The 27,791-nt window shown below is 40.9% G+C and overlaps 1 protein-coding gene across 5 annotated transcripts in view; it reads right to left on the bottom strand.

The window, feature by feature from the left end:
- The window catches only part of AMPH (amphiphysin), a 120,201-nt gene that overhangs the window by 9,885 nt on the left and 82,525 nt on the right, over positions 1–27,791 (bottom strand). Inside the window, exons 10-19 of one of the 5 annotated variants that reach the window (XM_068156863.1) lie at positions 26,290–26,428; positions 24,666–24,794; positions 20,072–20,179; positions 16,541–16,564; positions 15,117–15,140; positions 13,044–14,831; positions 12,464–12,496; positions 10,810–10,860; positions 8,615–8,725; positions 2,175–2,231 (exon numbers count right to left, since the gene is read on the bottom strand). In XM_068156863.1, the coding sequence (XP_068012964.1) occupies positions 2,175–2,231; positions 8,615–8,725; positions 10,810–10,860; positions 12,464–12,496; positions 13,044–14,831; positions 15,117–15,140; positions 16,541–16,564; positions 20,072–20,179; positions 24,666–24,794; positions 26,290–26,428 (2,464 nt within the window). The remainder of the gene's footprint in view (positions 1–2,174; positions 2,232–8,614; positions 8,726–10,809; positions 10,861–12,463; positions 12,497–13,043; positions 14,832–15,116; positions 15,141–16,540; positions 16,565–20,071; positions 20,180–24,665; positions 24,795–26,289; positions 26,429–27,791) is intronic. The other 4 variants (XM_068156866.1, XM_068156864.1, XM_068156867.1 and 1 more) reach the window with 4 other exon arrangements.

The following is a 27,791-nucleotide window of genomic DNA, read 5'->3' as shown; positions in this document are numbered from 1 at the left end:
AGCACTGATAGGTTGCGATAATATCTCCCCAGAGCCTTGTCTTCTCCAGACTGAGAATCCAAACTCTCTCAGCCTATCTTCACAGCAGGGATGCTTCTGCCTTCTGTGGTCCTCCTCTGGATCCCCTCCAACAGGTCTATGTCTGTCTTGTGCTGAAGATTCCATAACTGAATTCAGTACTTCAGGTGGGGTCTCACCAGAGTGGAGTACAGGGGAAGTATCACTTCCCTTGACCTGCTGACCATGCTGCTTTTGATGTAGCCCAGAGTAAGCTTGCCTTTCTGGGTTGCAAGCACACGTTGCTGGCATGTGTACAGCTTTTCATTTACTAGTACCCTCAAGTCCTTGTTCTCTAAATCCTTTCGTAGCTCAGCCTATATTGATACCAGGGGTAGTCTTAACCCATGTGCAGGACCTCACACTTGGCTTTCTTGAACCTCATAAAGTTGATTCCATGAGCCCACTTCTGAGGTATGTCTAGGTCCTTCTAGATGGCAAATTAGCTATCTCTAGCAGTATTATCAAAATTTGGACTGTTGTCCAATTATACTAACCACAGAGGGGACAGCAAAAGGGTCATCTAGTATGTGGGCTGTGACAGAAGAATCAATTGACTGTTTTAATTGCAGCAGAATTCAATGCTGCTTTACCCAGGGTGCAGCTGATTCACATGGTTGCACTCTCCTCTCATTAACATTGGTGTCAGCTCAACACAATGCCACAGATTCAGCAACAGCAGGAGTGAGCCCAGGGAGAGGAGAAGGAGGGGTAGGTACTGAGTCTGCTGCTGTGGTCTGCCAGAGATGCTCCCTGAGCTGTGGTGGTTTTTCAGAGCTGAAGATCTCATCCCATGTCTGGAGCTAGAAAGGGACTGGGTAATATTTATGAGGGTTGGTTAAAATTGCAGCTAAGCTAGTTAATTGAATGTGAAGGAAAAGTAATCATTATGCTCTAGGGAATATGTTAATTGCTTGCAAAGTTTTGGAAGACTTTTGGGTAGTACTAAAGCATTGGTTATGCAAGTTGCAGTTTCAAAGGGACCACCCTGCACTGGAGGCCAGATATCAGCTTAGCAAAGAGAACCATAGCATGGTTTGGTTTGGAAGAGACTTCAAAGATCATCTAGCACAAACCTCCCTGCCATGGGCAGGGACATCTTCCACTAGACCAGGTTGCTCAAAACCCTGTCCAACTTGGCCTTGAACATTTCCAGGCTTTGGGCATCCATAACCTCTCTGGGTAACCAGTTGCAGTGCGTCACCAGCCTCACAGCAGGGTAACAAACCCAATCTTGGACAGCTGGACTTCCCATGTTCTGAAACTGAATGGAGACCCACTGACAATCTTTTCTCATGCATTATGGCACCAAAGTAAATAACAACAAAAAAGGAGGTTGTCAAGACAAGATATAAGTTCAAAGGGATTAATAGCTAGGGGTTACAGCTTCTACTTCTGTCCCTGCATTTAATATGTAGTCATTCTTGTCCTGATCTCCATGCACATTTAGACACATCAGAGTTTCACTTTAGTATAGAAGGATTCAAAGTACTTTTATCACCTCTGAAGAAACATAAGCTGACTATATTCAGCTGAGTCCATACATGCACAATTTAAAGTATGTTGCTGGGCTTTTCAGTTCCTTTATAATTTGTTTTTAACTGTATTTGACTGTATCTAACTCAATGCTGGATTTGTCCTCTAGCCCATACCATAATTTATTTTCAAATACCTGTTTCAGTTCAGGGCAAGCTGTGCTAGGAGGAAAAATGATTAATCACAGTTGTTTTTTTGTTGTTTTGTTTGTTTGTTTCCCCTATAAGGCTGTTTGCAGGAAGGTTAGCCAAACACATTTATGGGAGGTGTAAAAGCTACTGGGAGTCTCTGCAACATACAGAAACAGCATCATACTGCCTTCTACCACAGAGCTGCTTTGTTTGCTGCCCTGAGATCCCCATTGCTCTATACTGCTGTTTCTAAGGCAGGTCCTGCATTGGATGAGAGGTGCTCTGGTATCAGAATATATACTGCAGATGCAGGGTACTTGTGCAATGTTAGAATAGATATTGCAGCTAGTTTGCATCATTGATGACATGCAAATGACAAATATAATTTTTGCCACGATTCTATTGAAGACATTAAAGCACAGCCACACTCCTGAGGCTGTTCATATATACCTCACTTTCTTTCTCAGCAACTCCAGTTGTCTCCTTATCCCCTGCCTCGACACTGTCCTGTATAAAGAGGAAATATGGTCATCACCTTACCTATACTGAGGCAATGATTGCAGAGAAATTGGTCTTAATCATGCTTAACAGAAGGATAGCATGTATGGCATGCAATGAAATGAATGGCTGGAACTAAATGGGGTGCTATACAACAAGCAGAAAGATTCATGCTGACACAAATAATTTAAATAAAAGTAGTTATAGGCTAAACCCCAAAATTAAAACCTTTTACCTGCGCTATCATCACCTGCAAGTGCCAAAGATAATTTTATTTACTTTAAATAGTAGGATTTTCATAAGAGCACCAGCTTTGAAGAATTTTAGTAAGCAACAAACCATAACACTGCTGACTTTGACCTTCACAGTAAGCTCAAATTTCTCCTACTCCAGACTCAAACAGTTCCTGCAATTACCTGCTGCTGCCCCTGCAGCCCAACAGAATTTCAAGGTAAACTTTCTAAACCACTTCTTTCACTCCCGCTGAATGACAACTCATTTAAAGGGGCTGTTCAAAAGAGGTGGGTCATGAAGTTCATAAATTTTTTTGCAGGATCACCCACCTTCCTCTAGGTACCAATTCAGTGGTGCATGCAGCAAGTGCCTGACCTTTGAAAAATTAGACATGTGTCAGTGGTTTCCCAAATCTGACACCCATTTAGGTGTTTGAGGGATCAAATACACTGAATGGTAATGGGCTGCTCCTAATAAATGGTAAATGCTCCTAATAAAAATGGTAATAGGCTGCCACCTACCACTAGGTTCTTTTCTACAGGAGGTCAACAATTAAAAGGGCTAAAATTCAGGCCTGATTTGGAACAGTTGAAATTGTCTTTTTTCTGCTCAAATTTGACTCCTGTGGACATGGGCTATTTCTAAAGACACTCTGATTGGGAAAAGCAAATCCAAGGCCCATTATGGAAAACCACTTTGCTAGTAAATTTTGAGGCTACTTTGCAAACACAGCTAGTTCAGATTTTTAAAAGACTTGCAAGGGTGAAGACAAGTTATGTGAGGGCATGGTAGGTTGGGCTGTCCACTTTAGTAATCAGAATTATAGTTTCATAGTTTCATAGTTTCATTCAGGGTTGGAAGGGACCACAAGGATCATCTAGTTCCAACCCCCCTGCCATGGGCAGGGACACCCTACACTAGATCAGGCTGGCCAGAGCCTCATCCAGGAGACCTCAAGTACTCAGGCTCCAGCTAGCTGCCTTTGCACACTCACAACTGTCACTCCCAAATTTACAAAAGTTTCAGCTGAAATGGTTGCAGGTTTCTTTTTTAATAAAAGGATGCTGAGTTATAGCCAAGCTTCATATGACTCATGTGTTTTTTAATCTAATCTTCTAGTATTGCCTGCAGTCACCTCATCAGCCCCAAGCATGTCCAGATGCCAGGGCAAGACAGCTGCTGACAGTGGTGTTACCATAGAAACCCCTCACAGCTTTATCCCCTTATCATTGCAGTGTTATATAACCCTTTTTTTAATGATCAATTTTGTATTTTTAATTTCTTTTTAAGCTGTCAAGCCTCTGCCATGGAATTTGATTTTATAGTAAATTTGGGGAGATTTTAGAGGGCCTTAAACAGAAAAAACAAGTATCAAGAGCAAAACAGAATTATTTCTTACTCTAGTGATGCACACCTGCATACATCCACCTACAGAACTCACTTTGCTTTCTACAGAACTCACTTTACTTTCTACAGAAAAGATGCACTCAAATGTGTCTGTTGCCCATAAAAGCCCAAAAATGCTGAATTTCTGCCATCAGCTGTATTTACAAGTCAATTTGCCTTCAGGAATTAGCATCATCCTGTACTTTATACTTAGGAATGTGCCAGTTTCTGCCCTTCTGTTAATAATACCCTGGCTGTATTCTCTGTTGAGAAGCCTATCAGCTCAGATTTGGCTTCTCTGCAGAAGAATCTAATATATCCATGTCCATATTTTTAAATGAGGAGTGGCTCATTTCCAGGCTAATTGAAAGCAGCTTTGGTGGGAAAGGGGAAAGTAAGGAGAGCTCCCCTTGCTTCCCAGAGAGAATCTGACTGCTAGTAAAATTAGTAGCATTTGCTTTTTGATTAGTTAGAAGTTGGGATTTTAAGGATGGTAGGATTTGAGGAGAGAGGCATGGTAGCATGAGCTGTACCATTTTTAGAGCATGAAACCCTAGTAAAAAAGGGTGACTGAAATAACATCTGACTAAAACAACACACTGGTTCCATAAACAGAGGAAAATTTGCTTCTACAGACTTCAGCAGGATGATAGTGTTCTACATCAGTTCTCTCCATGTTTTTAATGGCCTCGTGCTCCAACTCTGCACCTGCACTTAGCTGCACGCTCAGAACTTGGATACAGTTGTCCACCCTTCTGTATCTAACCACTGCATTACTCTCCCAGATAGCATGCTCCACCATTTGGGTACCGCTCATTGTGCCTACAGTGGGATTCAACCATAATGAGATACCCTCAAAGCTGCAGGCTGTTTGCCAGCCTATGCAAAGGCTTTTCAGGAGGCAGTTTCACATATGCTGATACAAAGTTTTGAAAACCACAGTATTTAGCTGTCTGCCTTAGTGGGAGAACATCGGAGTCTGGGGAGGCCTCAGACCCAAAACACTGAAAGGGTCTCTTCAAACTGAGTGCAGCTCCAGTCAAAAACCTGATCTCTGAGCAGTGCTCTCAATCCCCAGTCCTATGTCTCACATGTAGGAAGAGAAGAAAGGTAAACAATAAGATTTCATAAGCTTTCATTTTGCTATGATGTTCTCATGTGATCTTTCTTTGAATGTGAAAAATTGGCATGTTGAGAGGGGTAGAATTATTTGAAGAAATAAATAATCAGTGAATACATTATATCCTTTAGACTTTATCCTTTGGATTTTACAGCTGCCTGTGGGGATGCTATGGAAATAAGGAAACAACAGTTTTGATATACAGAATTCCATGCAAGGACTTTTTACCATGGTTAGCTTCACTCCTGTTGGTGCATATGGTCATTTTGTCCCTTTAATTAACCAAACATTTTATCCCTTCCCCTAAAAGGACCAATTGTTGAGAGCTACTGAGAAAAGCTTTATTTCTTCTATAGAATTTGAGACCTGAAAGGCCCAGAAAAAATTCTGTAATGAGGTCCCAGGCAGTGATTCTGATAAGTTCTTCTAATGAAGTCTCGGCAATCTTTTTCAGGCAGGCTATGAAACATCAAGTAAATGAATTCATAGATCCCTGAACAGCAAGTGATACCCTATGCCCTGGACCATCCTCTCCCTAATTTAAATAAAAACCCTACTAGAAAATTTCCTGTGAAACTCCTACAAGGAAGGAGGATTCTGGATTAATGGGATGTGACAGGCAACTTATCATAGAAAAATAAAATTGGTTAGTGGCTGTCAATCCAAACTGGAAGTCACTAAATCTGATAAAAGATTCTCAGTAAGAAAGTATCCACCAGTATTTTACAACTCCAATTTTAAAGTAAACTGTCATTCACAAAGCAAATGCATGCAGAACTGCTGTTGAGAAATGACATATTTTCCCCCTTTTGCAACTCAGTGTACTTTCCCTTGGCTTTGATCATATTTGTCATTAATCCTAATCTTCAAACCTCTTCTTTGCAAGTCCTGGGAAGCCCTTCCTGAAAGAAAAACCCCTCAGAGCCAAATGCATCATGGCTCCAATTCACACATTTTAAAAATCAACATTTGAAGATAATTTTCCTAAATTATCAAGGACAGCTAACTATTCAAAAAGCAACAAAAACCCCAGGCACAAAGCTAATCAAAATTGTTCAACTGTAGTCATTAAATAGACTAAAGCCTTCCTCATAGATTGCTCTCAAATTGCCTGGCTCCTGTGCTGTGTTTCTCTCTGCTTCTCTCCTAACTGCTCTGCAGTCCTGTGCCTCATCTAGAGCAGCTGCTGACACACCAAGGATCCAGAACTCCTCATGGACAGGCAGGAAACAAAACAGATCATTTGATAAGGTCATGCCAGCCAACAAGCAGATGTGTGGTGCTGCAGCCACAGCCTGCTGCTTAATTAGTGCTTAAGATGTGCAACAAGCTTCAGGGCATTGCTTTGTCTTGGTGTGAGACATAAAGGAGCTGGCTGACTTTTATAACAACTGTGAACTTCTTTTACAGTTTTTTTTCTTCATTAAATCCTCGTAGATATTCAAAACAAAAGCATCTAGAAACGTCCTTTTCAGCTCCAAAACTGTTCTTCCACATTATGTCTTGCCATTCACTGCCAGGAAGAGGAGGGTTCCAGACCAATGACTGATTTCCCATTCCTCCTCTCTCTACCTACTCTCCCTCCTCCATTCTTCCAAACTACCAAATTTACCCTGACTAGACATGAAGCATTCTGGACAAGAGTTTGACAGAACAGGGTGCCGCAGACAGGCAATTTCATTCTGTGCCTTACTACAGAGCTGACAAGTTATTATTGTGATTTATATCAACTGAAAAGAGAACATGCAGGAGGGGGAGACCCTGGTCTCCAGACACTGTGGGGCTTTCTTCATTCAGTTATGATATTGCAGGAGCATGATCCTGAAGTCATTTGCTTTGGGATGGAACTGAATAAAAGTGAATTAAGAAAAAAAAAAAAGTCATGCAGTTGTAATAAAAATTAAATGCCAAACATAGTTCTGGATCTGAAATCAGGATTGCTTCCCTCCATAGCTAGACTGCTGCTAGGAGACCACAGAGAACGGAAGGGGTTGGAAAGAAATAGGAATTTTCTTCCCTTTCCCCCAAAGTACTGTAGAACTGCCCACCAAGCACTGACTCCCTTTCTACAGTAAATAATTTTTCACTTTTAAGAAGGTGGGAGCAAGAGAAGAAAGAATCAGGCAGGTGTTACAGCTAAAGTTCAACCTGCCTCTTTGGATGTCCCTTAGTACCATGGTTCAGACAGCTGGAACCACCCAGAGAAATTAATTAATGTTTAAGGTGGTCTTTAATAAACTACATCTGTACTCCATAGTCCTGCACACCAACACTAGTACTTCTTTCTTTCTGCTGAAGACAGTGCATTTATTACTGTTGGTGGCTTTTGCATGTGTCTAACACTGCCAGCAGATGACCAGCCTATCTGTGGTGGGTACAGTTTCTGGGCCAAATGTTATCTACCTAGGATACTACCCAAACTGCAGTCATCAATAGGTGTCACCATTAGACTGGCAGTTTCTGAACCATTGCCATTAATAAAAATGTTAAACAAGATAGATCCAGAGACAGATCTGTCAGACACTACCATAGCTGATAAGTATCTCATAAGATTCCTGCCAGTGTTCTGTGACGCCACATCTACAGATGCCAGCTACCTCTGCCTTCTCTGGCTAATTTGCATCCACATCAGTTTAATACTGCTTCCCATGGGGCAGTGTATCAAATGCCTACTGAAAAACACTTAACATGATGAATTGGATATCATCATCCCTACCTGGCAGATGAAGACACACAGGGACTCACCCAAGGCCAAGACTGGTTCATCAAGGTGAACCTCGCCCTTCTAGGAATGCTTACAGCACCAAACTGTGCTCAGTGGTCAAAAAAGCACAGCTCTTCTGCTTCCACTGGCTTTTGTGGAGGAGGAAGCAACCTACAAACCAATCCTTTTTTCTTTCCAGTTTTTCACTAGTATCTACATATTCTAACAGTGACACACTCATTACAGACTTTGAACATGTTATTGTCTTGAGGAAAGCATGACAATCGTCAGCCTACACAACCAGATTCTTTTTTTCCTACTAGCTTCTTAGCCTGACAGTAGGATGTAGAAGAGAAACTGACCACCTCTTAATCCACAGTGCCCTGCTTTGTTCTTCGTGTAGAGCTGCTGTTTCTTCTCCTTCCAGTGTTTCCTGAATACTGCATGTAAAAATCTCCTAACTGGTGTCTGGAGTTCCCTCTTCAGCTCATGGCTTGCTTCTAAAACCATGAGCCTTGTAAACATTTGTATTACAGACACTTCTTTCTGGTATTTTCATGCTCTAGCACAGACCATACAAGACATGTTGGCTTAGTGCTTACAGCTCAGCTTGAAATGAAGTGAAAGAAACTGCTAATAAGATCAGTCAAAAATGGCATCAATTCTCTCCCCTTCTGAAGTTCATTTGGAATCAAACAATCTGTGAAACTACAACCACTCAGCTGAATTTCAGTCTAAAACACCAGACATAGGAGGAATGATGTTTCAGGACTGAAAAGCAGACAGGTGCTGGAGAGGCATGCTGTGACACAGCTGGACACCAGGGAAACCAGCCACGGATGGATGAAGATGATGGAAAGGATGGCTGAACTGCAGCAGGCACATTCAGCATGGTGAAAGGTGGCTCAGATGAAGCCCAGGAAGTGGCACTGGGGACAGGTCACTCACCACAGTCTGTTCTGCTGGCTCGACAGGCTCAGCAGGGATGGCCTCCTTTTCTGCAGCAGCAGGGGTTTCCTCAACCTTGGGTTCTCCAGGTGGAGCTTCTTCAGCCTCTGTCTTTTGTTTTATTGATTTTTAAGTAGACAGTGGAAAAATTGTTAAGAACCACATGATAGCAGGGAGGGAGGAGGGGAATGGTAACCATGCCTGGCACAGCGCTGCTTCATGCTCAATCTTGCTGGGCTTTGCCGAGGAGAGGATGACACTGCTTGATCTTACAGCATCTAAAGGGCATTTTCATCCTCAGTGTACTATATATAAACTCAGGCAGTTCTACATCTCTTCCTCATAAGGAAAGCAAGCATCAGATTCCTGAGTTCCAGAAAGGGGTGATGGAACTGGAGGGAAGGTCTAGAAACTGATGGCGAGGCCAGGAGTCGAAACTAGCACTTGTGTACCCACCTTTGGCTTCAAATATGAATTTTTACAATTATTCCCTATTCCCTAGTTGTTCTTGTTCTCAGACAATATAGTGCCTTCTCTAGAGAAAGTAAGAAGCAATTAGCAGAGACTCAAACAACTGACATGCACAAGGGCAGCCACTGACTGCTCATATTCTGGCAGCATGAAAATCATCCCTGGTTTGCTATTTAAATGCATTCCCTCTTGAACTCTCAATCACTTACAAGATATCCATTTACCAACCTACTAGTAGGATTGCCACCTTTTAAAATTCTGGCATAAATTTGTTCTTTATTTTATTTTATTCATTTTGTTTTAACCAAGAGAATCTAGTACATCTCACCAGCCCTGCAACATGTTCAGTCCTGCGGCAAAAAAGCTCAGAGCAAGTGTGATGTTCAATGGAGACATCACTTTGCAAATGCACGGTGCATACAAGGGGAGAGCTGAACGCTGTGCTCAACATATTCCATTTTTAAGATGGCTGACTCAACCAGATAAAATAATCCCAGCAGATTAATTTGCTATGAGCAAATTGCTCAGCATAATACAAAGCTCAAAAATCTATTTAGCTGCTTTCCAGTCGATAACAGGCAGCTGGCTAGAAGGTCCCCTGTGATGAAGGAACAGCTTCCATGAAATCCTTAAAGATACTGAAATCTTCTTCTCCTGGTTATTTTTCAGGAAAACCCCCATAGCTTCTCACTTCTTTTCTTACGTATTCCTTAAACATACTGATTTAATGAGGTACAGAGAAGTCTGCCTGAGAGAGACCTTTAGGATTTGGCATAGCCTAAAGAAACCTTCATTTATGTTACACTGTGTTGTGCAGAAATCTCTCTGTGCAGTGTATTAATGCCAGCTCTGGGGAACTTCACAAAGAAGAAGCAGTATTGAAATGTGAAACACAAAGTAGGTTTATGCCAGATAAGAGGACTAATAAGTTTCCTGAGGTTTAATGCTGGAAGAAACTTTTGGGTTTCAAATTACAGGTAGCATGCCATAACGCACGTTGCATTGATGTGCTTCAAGACACCTGCTGACAAGCAGACTTCAGTCTAGTTACCACATTTAAGCTCCAAGTAAAAATATTCTCACCATATTCAGTAAACATTATGAACAAAAGCACCAGCAGAAGCATTGCACAGAAGCCACATTAAATAATATTGACTCTCACTCTGCTTCAATTAAGTAGCTACAGCACTGACCTAGCAATGCTGCTATCCCACATCCTTACTCCGGGGGAACCAAAGGCTGTAAGAGAAACTAAGAAACTGCCCAAGTATGATCAATTCCCAAAAAATTCTCCACTCCTTATAAATAGACTGTGCCTATTATGGATACGTGGAGAGGAATAAAACTACAGCAATTCTGGGGACTTTTAAACACCTGTAGCGTACTATCCCCTGCTTGCTGTGCACTGGACCATAGTAGTCATTATTGCAATTTCTTAAATTTAACAAATGACAAAACTCTTGAAGTACACCTTTGAAAAGTAAAAACATCTGGGAATGTTCTGCTTTTCTATTCTTTCTCTTTGCACTAGCCTTGTGAAAGACTGTTTCAGTGAGTAAAGTTTTACATATACAATGGTACCACCCACTAGCTCTTCCAGGTATAGGCTTTGTGATTGAGAGGATGGAAAACACACAAAAATAGGAGTAAATGTCTTTTCACAAAGGACAAACAGTGTCATGTTTTACAAGGAATATAAAAAGGAAGCAAAAGTCAGCACTTACCAAAGGCTCTGTCACATTTTCATTTGATTGCACTGTAAATGCAGAGGTATCCTAGACATAGAAATAAAAAATAATGATGTAAAAATATGAGAACTGACTTTTTAAATAGTTTGTTAGGTGAAGTCATATATAAATTCACATAGAATAAAATGAGAACTACAATCTAAATAAGTATTAATAATAATTATTAATTAAGCATTCCTTTTTCAATTATATATTCTATGCTTCTAAACCATGGAATGTTACTTAAAGCAGTGAAGAATTCTTCATAAAATACATCCAAGTTGGATGAGGCCTTGAGCAACCTGGTCTAGTGGAATGTGTCCCTGCCCATGGCAGGGGGTTTGGAAGCAGTTGATCTTCAAGGTCCCTTCCAACCATTCTATGAATCTAACATTAGCTCTGAGCTGCTTTCACATCTTCTTGATTCTGGGATTTTATTTTAATAGCAACTAGAGTATTAATGGATGGAAAATTTTATCTGCAGTCAGTAGGTACAAAAATGAAGATATTTCCAAAATCTTACTGATTCAGGACCAATTAATTATAAAATATTTATGGGCCATATAATTTTCCTGCTGCAGTGGGAGCGTCACATTTTAATATCATCGGGACAAACATTTTGCCTTTATTAGGGGTGATAGCTTTGTTTTTTGCCCCTTCCTTCTGGATACTTTACTAATGTAAATTTCCTGGAGCAGAATGGTTAAGCACCAGAAAAGTAATTTCCATCCTTGTAGGAGCTTGGCCTTTTTGGGTGCTTTTAAAAAATGGTGTACAAGGTGTGTTGTGGATGAGCCAGTCTCTAAAGGGATGCTGGAAAATAATGAGGCTCCAGGTTATCCACTTGAAATTTGGAATCTTGGCACAGCCTTGGAATTTGAAAGCCTAAACATGTTATCCTCCTGTGCTGTGTCTCTGTAATGCCTAATATAAAGTCACAGCAGTAAACAAAAAATTCAGGTTTAACTTTCAGAGTAAAATGTATCTTAAATTAAATAAAGATGCAGAAACATACAGCTCATTACAGAGTCACTGAAAATATGTTACAGAGCAAATGGCATTTTACAGGTTTTTGGAACTATGAGAACAATCCACTAAGGAACACAATAAGAAAGCTAAACCAGACCATTCAGGAGGAAAATAAAAACAGTCCCACCTAGAATCATAGAATGTTAGGGGTTGGAAGGGACCTCCAGAGATTATCTAGTCTAACTCCCCTGCTAAAGCAGGCCCATCTAGATCAGGTTGCACAGGAATGTGTCCAGGTGGGTTTTTGAATTCTCCCGAAAAGGAGACTGAACAACCTCTATGGGGAGCTTTTTCCAGGACTCCAGCACCCTCACAGGGAAGAAGTTTCTCCTTAAGTTCAGGTGAAACCTCCTGTGTTCTAGGTAGTCATATTTTTGCTATTAAATTCATTCAAGGCAAGAGTACCATGAGTATTAACAGAATTTGAGGAACCTATAGGAACAATTTCTGAGAACAGACAAGATTGAATTTGAGTCAGTATGACATTGCTGCGCAGCACTCCTGCAGAACACATTTCCTGGAACTGTACAGTCAGTCCTCATCCCTTCTAAACCCACAGCACAGGAAAAAAACCCCGACCAACGAACAACAATGCAGATCCCAAAACATATTAATTTCTTACCTGTGTAAATCCATTAAATGCTGTGCTGGATGCCTAAGTGAAGATCAAAACAAATTATCATTTGTTTACTAAATCAGAGCACGAGTCAAAACATTTTTATTTGCAAAATAAAAATGTAGGCCAGACATTGAAAAAGAATTAACTAAAAAAAGAAGTTAAGGGTAAGGTAGCAAGAAATTTGACAGCAATGCTATTTGTTAACAGGTGTCACAGGCTTAAAGAAAACAAAACCAAACCAAGCAGAGTAATGATAAAATCATTAAAAAAAAGAAAAAAAAAAAAGGAAAAGATAGGTGTGTTTAAAGTTATACACAGACAGCACGAAAGCTGCGAGACACGATGTGCCTTCACAGTTCAAGGCTTCATTCACCATGTTGAAAGACATTTTTGTCAGCCTGCTCCACCACAGGGCTGAAGGGCACCACACTATGAGCAGTTGCATGGTAGCTTATCAAAAAAAGAACAGCACGGGCTTAGGAGGGGCAGCAGGGAACACACAGATGGGTTGTTTGAAACGACAAGGTTATGCATGGCCTAAGGAACTCTTTGTCTAGACTAGGCTACACACTGGGGTAGGTACCTCTTCTTTATCAGCCTCAATTTCCTGGTACAACAATCCATATCTCCGGTTAGCAATTTCATCTTCAGATAAATCTGAGTTGTTGGTCTCATTGTCTTTAGGACTAGTTGAACTCTCGGTGCTAGCATTTCTGGAATTTCCCATTTGAAACAGAGTCAAGGGTCTAGCTATGTCCTTGCTCAGTCCTGGATTGCTAGTGCCTGCCTGCTCCCCAGGCAGGCCTTGATTTATCGGTGCCTCCTGACTTGTATTGTTTGTACTTGCACCCACTTCTACCCAGCTGTTATCAGTCCCTGCTAGGTCTTGGGTAGACCATTTATCACTAATGCCTAACCAAACATTTTCCATGTTACCTTCCTCTGAGTCTTGCTGCTTGGGGAAAAAGGGCCAATTATCCAGTCCATTGGCTTGGCCATCTGACAGGTTAGAGAAACCCCAGGAATCATTAGTAACTGTTGGATCCCAGTTTGCCAGCCAGGGGTCTGTTTCCAAGGCTTCAGGAACACCACTGCTACTAGGATGATCTTCAGTGACTGCTGCTGCCCTATCTGTCACTTGGTCTTCTGCATTATCTAGGCAAGGGTTACCACAGCTAGTGCTAGCAACATCAGCTGTCTCTGGCAGCAGTGCCCACTCTTTTCCAGCAGCAGTTTGTCCTTCATCAACAGCACTATCATTTGGGAAGAGGTTGATGTTATTGTCTTCGGTTCTTTTACCAGACTCTTCTGCACTGAATACTTCAGCATCAGAGAGAATGTTTCCAGTATCTGTAGGGTCCTTCTCTGTCTGGTCAGTTACCTCTAGGTCAACATGTCCCATCATGTTTATATACTCCTTGGGTGTATTTTCTCCAGTTCCACTGTCAGTTTGGTCTAAGACATGCTCAAATGTCTTTTCATGGTTCTGATCCCAGATACCAAAGACTCTCTTGGGTTCAGCACCAGAGCTTTCTATTGTTTTACAGTTGTCCACTACTATTTTGTCCCCACCATCCAGCCCTGTGCTCAACAATGACATTTCTCCATCTGTCTCCTCAGTGACATTGACAGATTTGAATTCTTCTTCCCTGGAGTTTTCTAGGTTAGCACCACTAGCAAGCCCAGAATCCCCATAATTATCTTCCAACTCATGTACATTTTCTACCCCTGTGCTGACTACAATGTCAAGATCTGGTTTTGCTAAACCCTCATGAAGTTCTGCCTCACTGTTTCCTTTGGTTTCATAACCTTGCTCTTCCAGTTCCTCTGTACCTTCTACCTCCTTGTAGTTAACAGCTCTGGTCTCTACCTTTTCACTTGGCTTGACACCTGCCCACTCGTCTTCCTCTTGCTCTTCCTCTGGCTTTTGCACATCACATGGGAGGGGTTCATCCAACAAGCTATCAGTTCCCAGGATGGGCGGCTCAAAACTGGTTATGTTCTCTAAAGGCTGATTGGTCACCACATCTTCCCATGGGACATTTTTGGCATCCAACTGGTCCTCCAGTGAAGTCCTTTGGTTTTCATTTACAGAAGCTGACCCTGGTGCAGCATCCTCCTGCTCGCCTACAGCAGGCCAAACGCTAGCAGGCAGAGTACCCGTGGATTCACTTGAGGTTTGCTCTCCCCCAGGGAAAAGCAAAGAACCGCCTGCAGAAATTTCCTGGCTGACACTGGGTGTGCTAACATCTAGGCCCCAGTTGAGTGAACCTAGATCAGTTTGAGATCTGTTAATATCTTCTGATGACCCACTGTTTGGGGTTTCCTCCATGATCAGGTTACACAGGGAAAGACTTTTTGAAGAATCAGGCTTTAAGCAGACAGAAAAGCAAAGAAAAAACACAAGATGAAAAAGATAAAGGAGGACTTGATGAGAAAACACAAAATTTATACTTTACTAGAGCAATTCTAATTTAAAGAATGAAGGTGACTAAATTAAGCTGTTTAAGGAAAAGCTATGCGGTTTGCAACGTTTGGAGGCAAAAGACTGCAATGTAAAAGAGCAGCACTGATAGACCAAACCAGAGAACTATTACACCACACTGATAAAAGCCTCTCTCTAGAGTGGTTGCAGTTTTGGGGGAGGTTTGCTTACCGGCTGCACCAATTCGCTGCTTGTCTGTACAGAAGAAAACCATATACGCAAAACAGAAAAGAAGAGCATGATAATGTACTTTGTTACAGCAGCAGTTCAATTAGCAATTCTTTATCTAGCAGCAGTAACCATCTTGGTGTGGGGAAGGCCTCACAGGTCCTCTCCTGCCACTCCACAGAATAATCCCAGGCCCTTGTATTTAAACCACACTTCCAGTTACATTATGAAAGAAGTTCTACATGTATGTTGGATACTAATCAGACTGTGCTTTCCCCTGTAAGCCACTCATATTTTTATCCCAGTTGAAGCTTACTATTATTTTTGTAAAAAAACATAGCAAAGAGGAAAATAACTATAATAGTGAAGATAGATAGATAGATAGATAGATAGATAGATAGATAGATAGATAGATTAACAAGCTATAAATAAAACTGTGTGAAAGGAAGAGAGGAATAAAGATATCTAACACAAGTTTGGAGCAATGAATTCAGTGCATTTCTGGATTCTTTTAGCTGGTTTAGATATTGGCAGCCTAGATATTAGATATTTAGATATTTGCCTAGCTTGTGTGTGTGGCTTTTTTCCCCCAGGCTTTATATAACTTTTCCCAACAGAAAGAGATGAGCATTTAATTTACACCACATATGTCATGTGCTGACAAAACAGTGCTGCAAATCTGAATGAGTGAGAAGCATCCACAGATTTCTGTGCTGGCTGAAGCTACAAGAGTTTAAAAATGAGCATACCAGACTCTTCATCAAGTCAACTAGCTATGCCCATGACTTAGAGTCAATAGAAAGCTCACAAAAATAAGTTGTGTTCTTCCTGCAGATCATTGTGTAGGTTGGTAGGTAGGAAGGTAGACAGGTAGGAAGGAAGGAATTTGAACGGAATTCAGAAAAAATTTGGAAGGCAGGAAGGAAAGAATTTTGGGAGGAAGGGAGGGAGGGAAGGAGGAATGGATAGGGTTAGCAGTAAATTTTGTGAATAACTCCATCTCACTGTATTGTCACAAAGGCAAGTTAAGTTCTGTCTTCACTCCTGAATTTTGAAAAAAATGGTTGTCCACTGGGTTGAAGTCCAGAGGCACGACATATTCACATAATTAAAACAGGTGACTAGCCTCCATTCCTACGCTGTAATAGCTATAGTAAAAGCAACACATTCTTAGTTATAATAACTGTGAATCTTATTCGCCTAGATTTCTGACTTCATTTAGATTTTGTAGGCCAAACAACAGAGATTATTTTTTGTAGTTGTATATAAAAGATTCCCAGTGGCTTTGTATACTTGAAAGTGTTTGTCGTGGTCTGTAAAGTCTTTATCTTGGCTTTCAGTAAAAGCATTGTAAATTTGAATTTAGGATGTTACAAAATCAGAGACACAGAAATATCCCAGTTCACAATGCTAAATGTCAAGCTTACCGTCCATAGATCCCATGGCAATGTCTGAAAAAAAAGAAAAAAAAAAGAGACTCATAGAAAAATACTGTTCACATACCCTGTGTTCAACATGCTACATAACTGAGTACAGTAACTCCCAAGAGAGAACTTATTTATCTGCATATGTATAACACATCTATTAGTGCACGTGTGCATGCACCGACACTTATCTGCATACTAGGCTTTTGGGTTCAATAGGATGGTCAGTATGTGATGGGTTGTGGCATTTCCTACTTCAGAGCCGTTGTTACTTCCCAGCAAACCCACACCACCATGCACTTGAGTATCACAGAGTCACAGAACCGTCAGGGTTGGAAGGGACCTCAAAGATCACCCAGTTCCAACCCCCCTGCCATGGACATGGACACCTCACACTAGATCAGGTTGCTGAGAGCCCCATCCATCCTGGCCTTAAAATCTTCCAGGGTAACAGATTCTGAGCAGCTGACTAAATTACCTTCCACAGGTACAGCGGTCTCAACAAGGTGTAAGCTTTAATGAGCTTATATAGGTCAGGGTTTTTAGCCAGTTAAAAAATGATCCAGCTGTATGCTGAGAACACATGGCTTTTCTCATAACTTGGACACCAGGAAGGAAAGCAACATGGGTTTGGGGATAGAAAAAGTCAATAAAGTTGACCAATCTTTTAATTTTCTTGTCAAGTCTTTTAAGCAATGACTGTTAGTGACCTCTTGGCAGAAGAGCTGAATGGACAGATGAAAGAAAAGTAGCAGACTTTATGCCAAATATTAGCAGCCCACATATGAGAAGGATCTCTGCTAGCTGGTCACAAAAGCTGTCTGACACACATGAAAACATGTCTACTATATTCATACCTAGGTTCAAGTGCATGAAAAACAAAACAAACAAAAAAACCAACCCAAAACAAAACAAAAAAGGGTTCCAAAAGCAAAATGTAAACCTGTTCCTGAAGAATTTGCAAATGTTAAATGTGATATCTAATATTTGCCTGAGAGAAAGGATTGCTGCATTTAGCTTCTTTTCTTGCTTGTGTCCTTTGTAAGACAGCATCTCTCTCTGAACAACTGCTTTCATAAACAAAAGATACAGTAATAACTCACTATTCATATTTAAAGCAAATTAACATCAACAGCCATTCCTCAACTTAATCTGGTTTCAGTTCAGTGCTTCTGTAGTTGTAATTCACCTATGTACTTGGCTATGACTTTATTAGCTGACTAGTCAAGCTTTCAGGAAAAATCACAGATCTGTCCTCAAAGCACTAGTGGGTACAAACACTAGATGTCCTACTGACTTCCATAGAAGGACAGATGACTTATTTTTCATTTTTTCCCTCTTACTCCTCATGAGACTTTGAGCATGAGGAGGAATGAACAAACTGAGGGAAAAGTGGGGCAGACCAATGCTAGTAAATGGAGGTGAGGGTCAGGCACATTCAGAAAGGCCACTTCTAAAGCAGCCACTGAAAGAAGTGCAAGTGAGAAAGGTCAGACTGAGGCTCACTTACTGTGGTCTGTTCACCCTGGCACAGGAGTGGAGGGAGGTAATGAATTATATGATCAGTAGACAAGCCATGCCAGGCTTCCCAAGGCATCATGACACAGATTACTCCTGTCTTCCTGTCACTACTTCAGCAGTTTAGTGAGGGGCAAATATCTACGACTGAGGCAAAAAATATACACAAACACCGCCTGATGCTCTCTTCTTAGTCTCCCTGAAGGCTACCACAGGGCTCTCCAAAGATTGCAACCACAGGTTTAATTCTGTCTGTGCTCACCAGAAATGACTGTGCCACATCCAGTGGCAAACCGAGACCTAGACTTCAAGACTGTCTTCTCTTTTTTTGAGATTCAATGATTCTTCTGAAAACATGGCGCTCTATCCCCTCCACATGGCCCTATGGATGCGGACCATCCTTTCTCCTGTGTATATGCTGGGAAGAAAGGTGAATGGAGAGAAAAGACTGGAGGTGCTCAGTGAATGCTTCTTGACTGACAAAATTAGATTCTGTATTTCATGGTACAGTAGAATCCAAAGCAACTCTTTCCCACTAAGCTTCTGTACAATGTGATGTCATAACACACATTGTTATGTCTTTGTCACAAAAGTCAAATGTCTTTGGTTTAATGATGCAGGGCTCTGGACAACCTGATCTAGTTGAGGATGCCCCTGCTTACTGCAGAGGAGTTGGACTAGATGACCCTTGGAGGTCCCTTCCAACCCAGACCATTCTATGATTCTATGATCCCATGCTCTAATCACCATTATTGCAAGACAAGCTGAAAGACAAAGCAAAGTCACAGAGTTATCTGTCACTGCTGAATGACAATGAATTTCCTTCCCCTTCTTTCCTGTTTAGAGGGGTAAGAAAATAAGAAGCACAAAGCCTCTGCTAAATACCTCTAGCAAACCACACAGAGAAATTTCAGCTAATATTCTGAGTGCTGACAATACACTGATTGCCTGACAATGCAAAACGCATCAGAGATCACCGCAGATCTCATTACATAACTAGAACTGCATGCCAAATAAGAATTAATTAACTGAGGAAGAGATCAGCAGAGAGCCAGGACTCTCTCAGCCTTAAAGCCTCTTGTCTCATCACTCCATTCCCAGTGCTGCATTCCTCAACAGCTGATTAGTCCTCTCATGTCTCACAGTACATGCCAGCTCAGTGATAGCCACAGGGCTAATAGGTTTTGCCAACAATGTGTTAACATTGTTTCCTTCTCGCTGTACAATACAGAGCTGCAGCTCTCCTAGCCAGCACTTCCCTGCTGTACTATCAGCCCTCTGGGTAGTGGAGGAGAGAGTCATGGATCTCAAAATAGTAGGTCCGCTAGGGTAAGCCAATGAAAATCTGACACTGGATGTATTACACTTTATATTTTCTTCTGTTTTTCTTTTTTTCCTCCCTCCATAGTGCTGCAAGGAACTACCATAGCAAATATTCCCACAGAATGCAGTTTCTTTAAAACAGCCTTCTGCAAGGAAACGTCCTCTTACATCTTCTCATTTTCCTTGAGGTTAAGTCTGAAATAGATTTATAAAGCAAACCCATTCAGACTATATCCATTGCTTGCTACAGAAACTCCACCACAGCAAAGCAATCACATGCTGACTGCATGAGACCTAGGTCACCAGAGGCATCTTTCCAGACATGAAGAGTCAAAGCCAGGACAGAAAAAGTGTCACGAAAAAAACAAGCACTGGAAATTTTTAATGTTGGCTCTAAATATTATTCTGAAGTTGGAATATCAGAGCTTGCCAAAGTCAAGGCCAAGGTACTAGTGACTTTTTTCATTGGCAGACATCTCATTTTACTGCCTCACAGCTTTCTTCCTTTCCAGTACATTATCAAGTACAGGGATACCGAAGGGGAAAGGTAGATGGCTGGCTAGGGCTGCTCAGGAAGGTCACATTTTTCAGACACTGCAGACACAATGCTCATTAGTACATGAGGCAAATCTTTGCTATAAAACACAGCACATTGCATTCATGTATTTTGCCTACCTCCAGGCAAAGATATACCTGAGACATGGGTGAATGAGTAACTCCTGTTGATACAGCTTCTGGCTTGAAAGGGTCAAAGTCCAAATCTAGCAAAGATTCTTCTTTCTTAGTTTCAGGAACTTCATTCTGTTGGAAGAGAAACATAACTGTTGAAAAACTCATATTTCAAAAGCTGCCTTGGGCAGCAAAATATTGAGGTGTAAGAGAAAAAATAAAGTTACAGACATTTTAGCTGTGGTGCAAAGCAGGAGGAGAGGAAGCTCTGAAGACTCACCTGCAACTTTTATGTCTTTTAGTGCAACTTTTAATTTTATGAACTTCATTCTTATGATGCCTTTGTTTTCTCTGTAGTGCAGCTTTGCCTTTTGAGGGTAAAAAAGCCACAGCCTTTTTGAAAAAGTGCAAAGTGTTCATCACTTGACTGTCAAGGCCCTTTTAAAGTGCTTTGAGACAGGCACAACTAAAAACTACAGAAATGGCACCCGATGTCCATGCATCCTGATAAGTCAATCTCTCCCCACACATTAGTAACAAGCCAATACAGAAGGACATAATTGTGCTTGACTTAAATTTCAACTCTGAACACGAATGCCAATTTATATTTAATGCTCTAAACTTTGGGAAACACCTTATGTAACACTAACTAAATCTTGCTACTCTGATCTGCTCTTACAAAACTGGATTACATGGTACAGCCTTTTTCTCTTTGCAATTAATGAATTAACCAAGGCCTCTGAGGTCACTGTAAATATATGTATTGGTTCAACGGACTCCAAGCCTTTTCTGTTGTAAGTAACACAAATAACAGGTGTGCTTCAACACAGAATTTTAATTAGCATGAAATTGTAGTTGAGATTTAATTGTCATTAACTATTTCAGACAAGCCTGTTGGTTTTGGTAACAAGGCTAGTACTGCCCACTGCTAGTTGTCCGGTGCTTATTACATAAGGAGAGGAGTTTGTCTTTTGATGTACAGAATATGGAGATAGTAAAGTATTCATTAGAATGCTGTTCTGAAAGGTGTTTGGCTTGGAATTAGTACCACAGGAAATTATTTGCATTCCCACATAATCTCATGTTAGAATGACAATACAGGGTCAGGTCGTGTAGTCCAACGTCCTGCTCCTGACTGTGGCCAAAGTGTATGCAAGGGGAAGTCTGTAACAGGGCATTCATAGGAAGACCAAAAGTAGAAGAGAATAATGAAAATAACAGTAAAGCAAACAAATAAATCCTTTCTATTATTAAAACTTTTAATAAACTTTCAAAGTTCATGCAACCTTTCCAAATTATTGTTACTATGGATAAACAGGCAACCCAATGTAGATAATTAATGACTTCCATGAGCCACAAGACCTCTAAGCTCTCTGTGTCACCTGAAAACAGGGTCCAAAGAGCTTGTCAGTTCTCATGCTAGGAATGACAGAATGACCTGAACTCTTCAGTCTGGAAGAGGTGTGCTAGGGGTGATGCAAGTGTGGCATACATCAGCCTGAGAGGCACAGCAGTTTGGCTGCTCTGACTCCTCCAAAGCAGGAAGGTAGGTGGCAGCAAAGGTGATGGAGGTAGGTGTGGAATAAAGAAAAAGTAGAGGTGGTCCATGTGGCACAGAGTTCACCTGGGGACCTCCTTGCCACCGAGCGGTGTGAATATGAAAATTTCACATGAGTTGAAAGATGGAACAAAGTTTTGGCAATGCCATCTGTTGAGGATCACTAATAGAGATCATGCTGAGGAAGCCCCTGAGTTGCAAATGACTGGAGGCTGGGAGACTGTAGAAATGGGTGTAAGAAGTACCATCTTTGCTTGCCTTGTTTTATATTCTTCACTTGGCCTCTGTTTTTGGCCCCTGGTGATGATGGATAACTGATCTGACACAATGAAGCCAGTGTGACAGTGCCACACTTTAAAAAGTCAAACCAGCCCTTCTCACCAGCATTCCATTCATTTTGTCACACCTTTCATCCAATGTATTTGGACTGCTCACGGAATGCAAAAGTTACCATTACCCTCAGACTAAAACCAAGAGAAAACTTGTCATAACATTAGGAACAAAGGCCTAAATAAACATACAAAATAAATCAGATGGAGATTTAGAAGAAACAGGAAACTCAGGAAACCATTTTATAGCCATGACAGGAAGGCCTGCCAATCATCTTGGATTAATTCCACCATAGCATGACAAAGCATGAATGAACGTCACATGTGAAAGAGGTGGGAGCAAGAGGACATGTATGCATGAGGGATGGAGAAGGCAGAAGAAACCTGCAAGGATCACCAGAACTTCCACCCCTCCCCGTACAAGGTGTACCAGCCTTAAAATTCCCCTAGCAGATATGAGCTGTCCACTTCAGAGCTGCCAAAACCAGACACAATAAGAACACACTATAAAGGGCCACAATGTTCAGGCTAGTAACTGGACAGTAGGGAGAAATGTGATGTGAAGAAAACAAGAAATAAAGCCAGATGACTAATTTCTAAATACTCCTTTTATCTGGTCATCCACATATCACACCTCCTCACCTCTTTCTTTTACACCTACTTTCTTTTACTTAATTAAATGGTTCTTGACAATGAATAAATTGGAAGTGTGAGCTGCTTTGTTTAATCAGAGCTAAAATATCCAACCACACCAAGCAGAATTGTCCTTCAGCATTTTGTAAACACTGAATGCATTAGAAGTGCTAGGTAAAGAAAGATGAACAACAAGCATAGGCTATTTGTGTTCCAGAGCAGAAAAATGTTAGCCCTGTGCATAATCTCCTCTGAAATAGGATTAAATTTATCAGTCTGTTGGTTTTGTGCCTCTGTGGGAGCACAATGCCACAAAAACAACTAGTGATCCTTGGGGGAAGTCCTACATCATTAGAGGGCTGTACAGGCTCAACAGCTTTCTCCATATTGCCCAACAAGGGCTCTGGGGGTACAAGAGATGTCATAAGCATCAAGAGGAATAAGTCCATATTTCCTGTGGATTCCATGCAATGTATTTTTAATAACTAGTTCTCTTACAGAAGGATATCAAACCTATACATCACACTATTTGGGTATACCTGTACAGAGATCTCAGACACACTAAGGATGCTTTAGTGATGAGGGTGGGTTTTGTGGAGGGGGAAGTGCAGATGATTCATGAGAAGCTGGGCAGGGAATAGTTCAGGTCATTCACAGGTCATTGACTGTGGAGGAAGGGACATAAATCACTCAGTGAAAGGAATCAATTTTTCCTTGAGATATAAAGGAAAGATTTCAATTCTCAAAAGCACATCCCACCTTTATTATGACATCTCAATTTTATACCAGTATCTTCTAGAAAGGATGTGAAGATCCTGGAATCTTGACTTACACTCACTTAAATCCCTGTTCCAGTGTCAGCTCTTAACAGAAATACAAACTGGTTCCAATTCTGCTTCCCTGGCTGGTCTGACGGGTGAAGATTTGGTGGATACAGCATTTAATGCAGGAGGTCACATCTAGCTCAGGTTACACTGACTTACCAGTGATCTCAAAGCACATTATGCCAGTGTTAACTCACCTGAAGTCAAGGCACAATGATGCAACAGACCTGCAACCTTCCTTCAGCAGGAGAGGCCAGCAGCAGCTGCATACTGGGAGCTGCCATTAATAGTTTAATTGCATGGGGACTTCACTATAAATAACTCTTTTCTCTTCCAAATAGAGCCTTGTGGACGACAACACTGCTTTCTTCCCTCCATAAGAAACCAAAACATCTCATGTTCAAATTATCTAAAATTACTTTGTTTTTCCTTGCTGCCTACCTTCTCTTGCATTGTCAAATGAATTAGTACAAAACAAATAATTCACATGAAAACAAAAATTCATAAGCATTCTGCATAAGCTTCTGCACATTTCTCCCCAGTTTGTCAGACACAGGCTTGGATTTCAGAGTTGTAATTACCATAATAGAAAGAGTCCCTTATTGAACAACCAGCAGTTGCATAAAAGCTGAAAACTGAATACAAAACTGCATAAAAGCTGAAAACTGAATACAAAATACACAGACTTATTTTACACAGCTCTGGCTTTTGTGCTTGTTATAAACCATTTCTATTAAAAAAAAAATAATTAAAATGTGAGGAAAAAAAAGTAATTTTGATCACTTCTCTGCTGTGTAACTACCATTTCTATGACTCAAAACCATGTGAAGGAAAAGTCCATCTGGAGAGAACTTTCATACCTGCCAAAAGTTGATTAAAACAAGCAAATAATGAAGGATCACTGTAAAGAGTCACTTGAGAGGTCTAGGATTAGGCAGAAATGCATCTTAGATGAACACTCAACTTGTATTACAACTTGGATGCAGGTACATCTCAAGCATGGCTGCTTCACAGAATTTTCAGTCAGGCCCCTCAGGAAAACCCTCATTTTTTTTTCCATTATGTTACCAATATCAGCCATTTTGAGTGATTATATCTGGTCTATTCAAAGGTAAAACACTGTAAGTATGACTGTTTCAAGACAACATAAAATGATAATAGTGCTTTTGCCTTTTACCAGTAGCCTCCACAGAGAGATCAGCCCCAAGGCCACTGTCTTGGAGAACTCAGGATGATTGCAAAGTTGGACCCGTGCACCATCCTCTGAAGCTTACCTGTGATGGGGTTGTCACATTAATTTCTGGGACAAAGTTGTCGTCGAACAAGTTAATGATGTTCTCCTGTTGCAACTCCTTCGTGGGTGTGAGTTTAGGCAGTGGTGGGACTGGTGGACCTTTCCTCAGCTAGGCAGACAGAAAATATGTCATAGACTAGTTCAGAAGTAAGAACTTTAAGCTAGGCCTAGACAATTACTTGGAAGAGTGATGCTGCACAGAACCAGGTATCTGCAGCTTTTTGGCTTCTTAAATTAATTCCTGCAACCTTTAAAGACTAGTTAATGCTAAGACCTTAGCAAAAGTGCTTAGGCCATTAATTCCCCCTGCTTTTGAGACATTCACATAACTATGACAAACTATCACAGTATCACAGTATCACTTAGGTTGGAAAGGACCTTGAGGATCATCGAGTCCAACCTACCAACACAGACCTCATGACTAGACCATGGCACCAAGTGCCATGTCCAGTCTCCTCTTGAATGCCTCCAGGGTCGATGACTCAACCACCTCCCTGGGCAGCACATTCCAATGACGAATGACTCGCTCGGTGAAGAACTTCCTCCTCACCTCGAGTCTAAACCTCCCCTGGCGCAGCTTGAGACTGTGTCCCCTTGTTCTGGTGCTGGTTGCCTGGGAGAAGAGGCCAACCCCTTCTACTAATTGCAACTAATTGCTTGGAATAATAGCAAATGGTACTGGACAATTGATAAGTCCATCAAAATACCAAGAAAAAAAAATCCAGAAAAAATCCTCAGGTATTATAGATATGTAACACCACTGGCTCCAGTCAGACTAAGCTGAGTTCCACTAAATGAATATTCAGGCAGTGAGGTGTCACATTTTGGGAGATCAGAGAAAAGAAGTGTGTCTACATGTGACTACCATGCAAAACAAGATTTCTTCTGATATACTTCCACTATAGAATCATCAATCATCACAGAAGCTATCCCAACTATGGAAGCATCAGTAACATCAACACAAATCTCTGAAATCTTGGCCAAATCTCTCACACAGCTCTTATGTTACAGCTGAAACTGACACATGAAACTGATTTCTATTTCACCAGTGTTGGTGAAAGTAGAAATTACTCCAGTGACTTCAGTGAAGTGCCAAACTTCTCAATCCAGTGTTAGTAACAAACAATAACCCTTAATTATCAGTAAATATCACAGTAGTATTTAAGATAGCTCTATCATTTACTGGCTTAGATGTGGGCCAGAGTAGATATACTCCCTGGCCAATTTATTTTCCAGGGTAAGCATAAATTTGAAGATGATTGAAGAGCAGGAATATATAACGTACTGAAAATCAGGAGGAGGCTTTAGACATTGGTTTTTCAAGCCATCACTGCTGGGACATGAATCCTTAGAGATTATGCAATTTTTTAAGAAGTGTTTTGCCACCATAAGTCATCCCTCCCTGTTCACTGGCACCTTAATTTTTCTTCATTCCCACTTATATATAAGGAATTTCCCACCCATGAGCAGAACTGAGCGCAACAGAGCTAGTGGCCTCTCTGTCATTTCTCAGTCACAACCCAGAGAAAAATCCACCATAAACATTATCTCAGCTATTTTTCACTGCATGACACAACAGTTTCTCCTCCTAGGCTTCAGCTTACCTGTGTGGGTGACTTAGGTCGGGCTGGTGCTGGAGATGCTGGTGCCAGCATATGATTAGGACTAGCAGTAGGGCTAGGCAGGGGAGAGGCCTCCTCTGGTGGTGATGGTGTTTTTGCAAAGCGGAGAGGACCTGAATCACTGGACAGAGGCAAAGCAATGGTGAAGACATATACATCATGCTGACCTTGACAATTTGATGCAATAGGCAAAGTGCATCTCTGATGTAATGCCAGTGACCACAAAAGACAGTGCACACTGGAACTGAACTGAGCCATTCTACAATGACTGAAATTAAACCTGAAATTAATTTCCATTAAAATCCAGTGATCTACAGAGGCAAAGGAAACTTTAATTTTGAGTAGTCTTGGTTTTTGGAACACCTGTTTACCTCATGATTATAACTTGAGGGAAACAGAGTGCCTGTACTTTGTCGGATTCTGTATTTGAAATAATGTTTGAAGCATAAGGTTGTAGCTATGGTAAAAGGTGAGATGGAATCATTGTCTCCATTTCACACAGTTCTCACAATAAAAATCTCTAAAGATAAAAATCTCGGAAGGCATAACAATGAATAATGCAAGTACTTCAGAAGCAACTTCAGAAAGGTTGTGATGAAATAAAACATATCCAAGATTCTTATAAAGATATCACTATTTAGAGGGACAGTCCAACACAAGTATAAAAAAAGCAGCAGTCAAGTGACTTCAGCAGAGCTCTGCTAATACTAAGATCTGATGAAGTCCTAAGAAAGGATCTGCCCTTCCCATGAAAGGCCTTGGAGAAAACACTGAGACAGATTCAGCTACCTAGAAATGCTGAAAGCTTACAACTGGAGGAGGCTATAAACTACTGCACTCAGCAACCACAGTACTTGGTAAGATAAGAGCAAGTCCTACATATCTTCAGGGAGAGCAGAGGTGCCACCCAATTGAGGAGAACACACCATAAACATGTTCCTAAGGCTAACACAAGAAAAATTTGTTCTTTGGAAAGGACAGACTTAGCTCACACTCACCACCTCTTTCTGTGGAAGTATTAAAAAAGAAAAAAATAAGGAGTTATTAAGAAATTTGTTTTCCAGTACAATATATGCCTTCAGGAAGTTAACTAACAAACAAGTTTTTAAGGTGTTTCTAAAAGAAAGATTAAATACTTTACTTGTCTAGTATCTACTTCTCATCCATCTAAAAAGGAAAACTATCTTTTCTAACAAAGAACCATTTCAGAGTATGATAACTAATAATGCAAATAAAAATCTATCCAGGTATTCACACAAAGCTTTCTGAACAGCATAGCAAAAGAGAGTAATGAGGGAACTAAGTTATGTATTTTTAAAAAACAAGCTAAGAATATGACATTACAATAACCTCTGTCTACTCATTTGCAGCAATAACAATCATTGATTATTTTTTTTTCTCATACATGTAATGAGAAATTCAGTGGGAACAAGCGTGTGCAGATGTTACATTGTTTGGTCACTCTTAAATGCTTCCACTCTGAG

This window comes from Melanerpes formicivorus, unplaced genomic scaffold (genome assembly GCF_026170545.1).
Source record: "Melanerpes formicivorus ecotype bairdi unplaced genomic scaffold, bMelFor1.0.p_v2 SCAF_35, whole genome shotgun sequence".
NCBI lineage: Eukaryota > Metazoa > Chordata > Aves > Piciformes > Picidae > Melanerpes > Melanerpes formicivorus.
The sequence above is the reverse complement of the archived record's forward strand: the minus strand, read 5'-3'. Positions and strand labels throughout refer to the sequence as shown.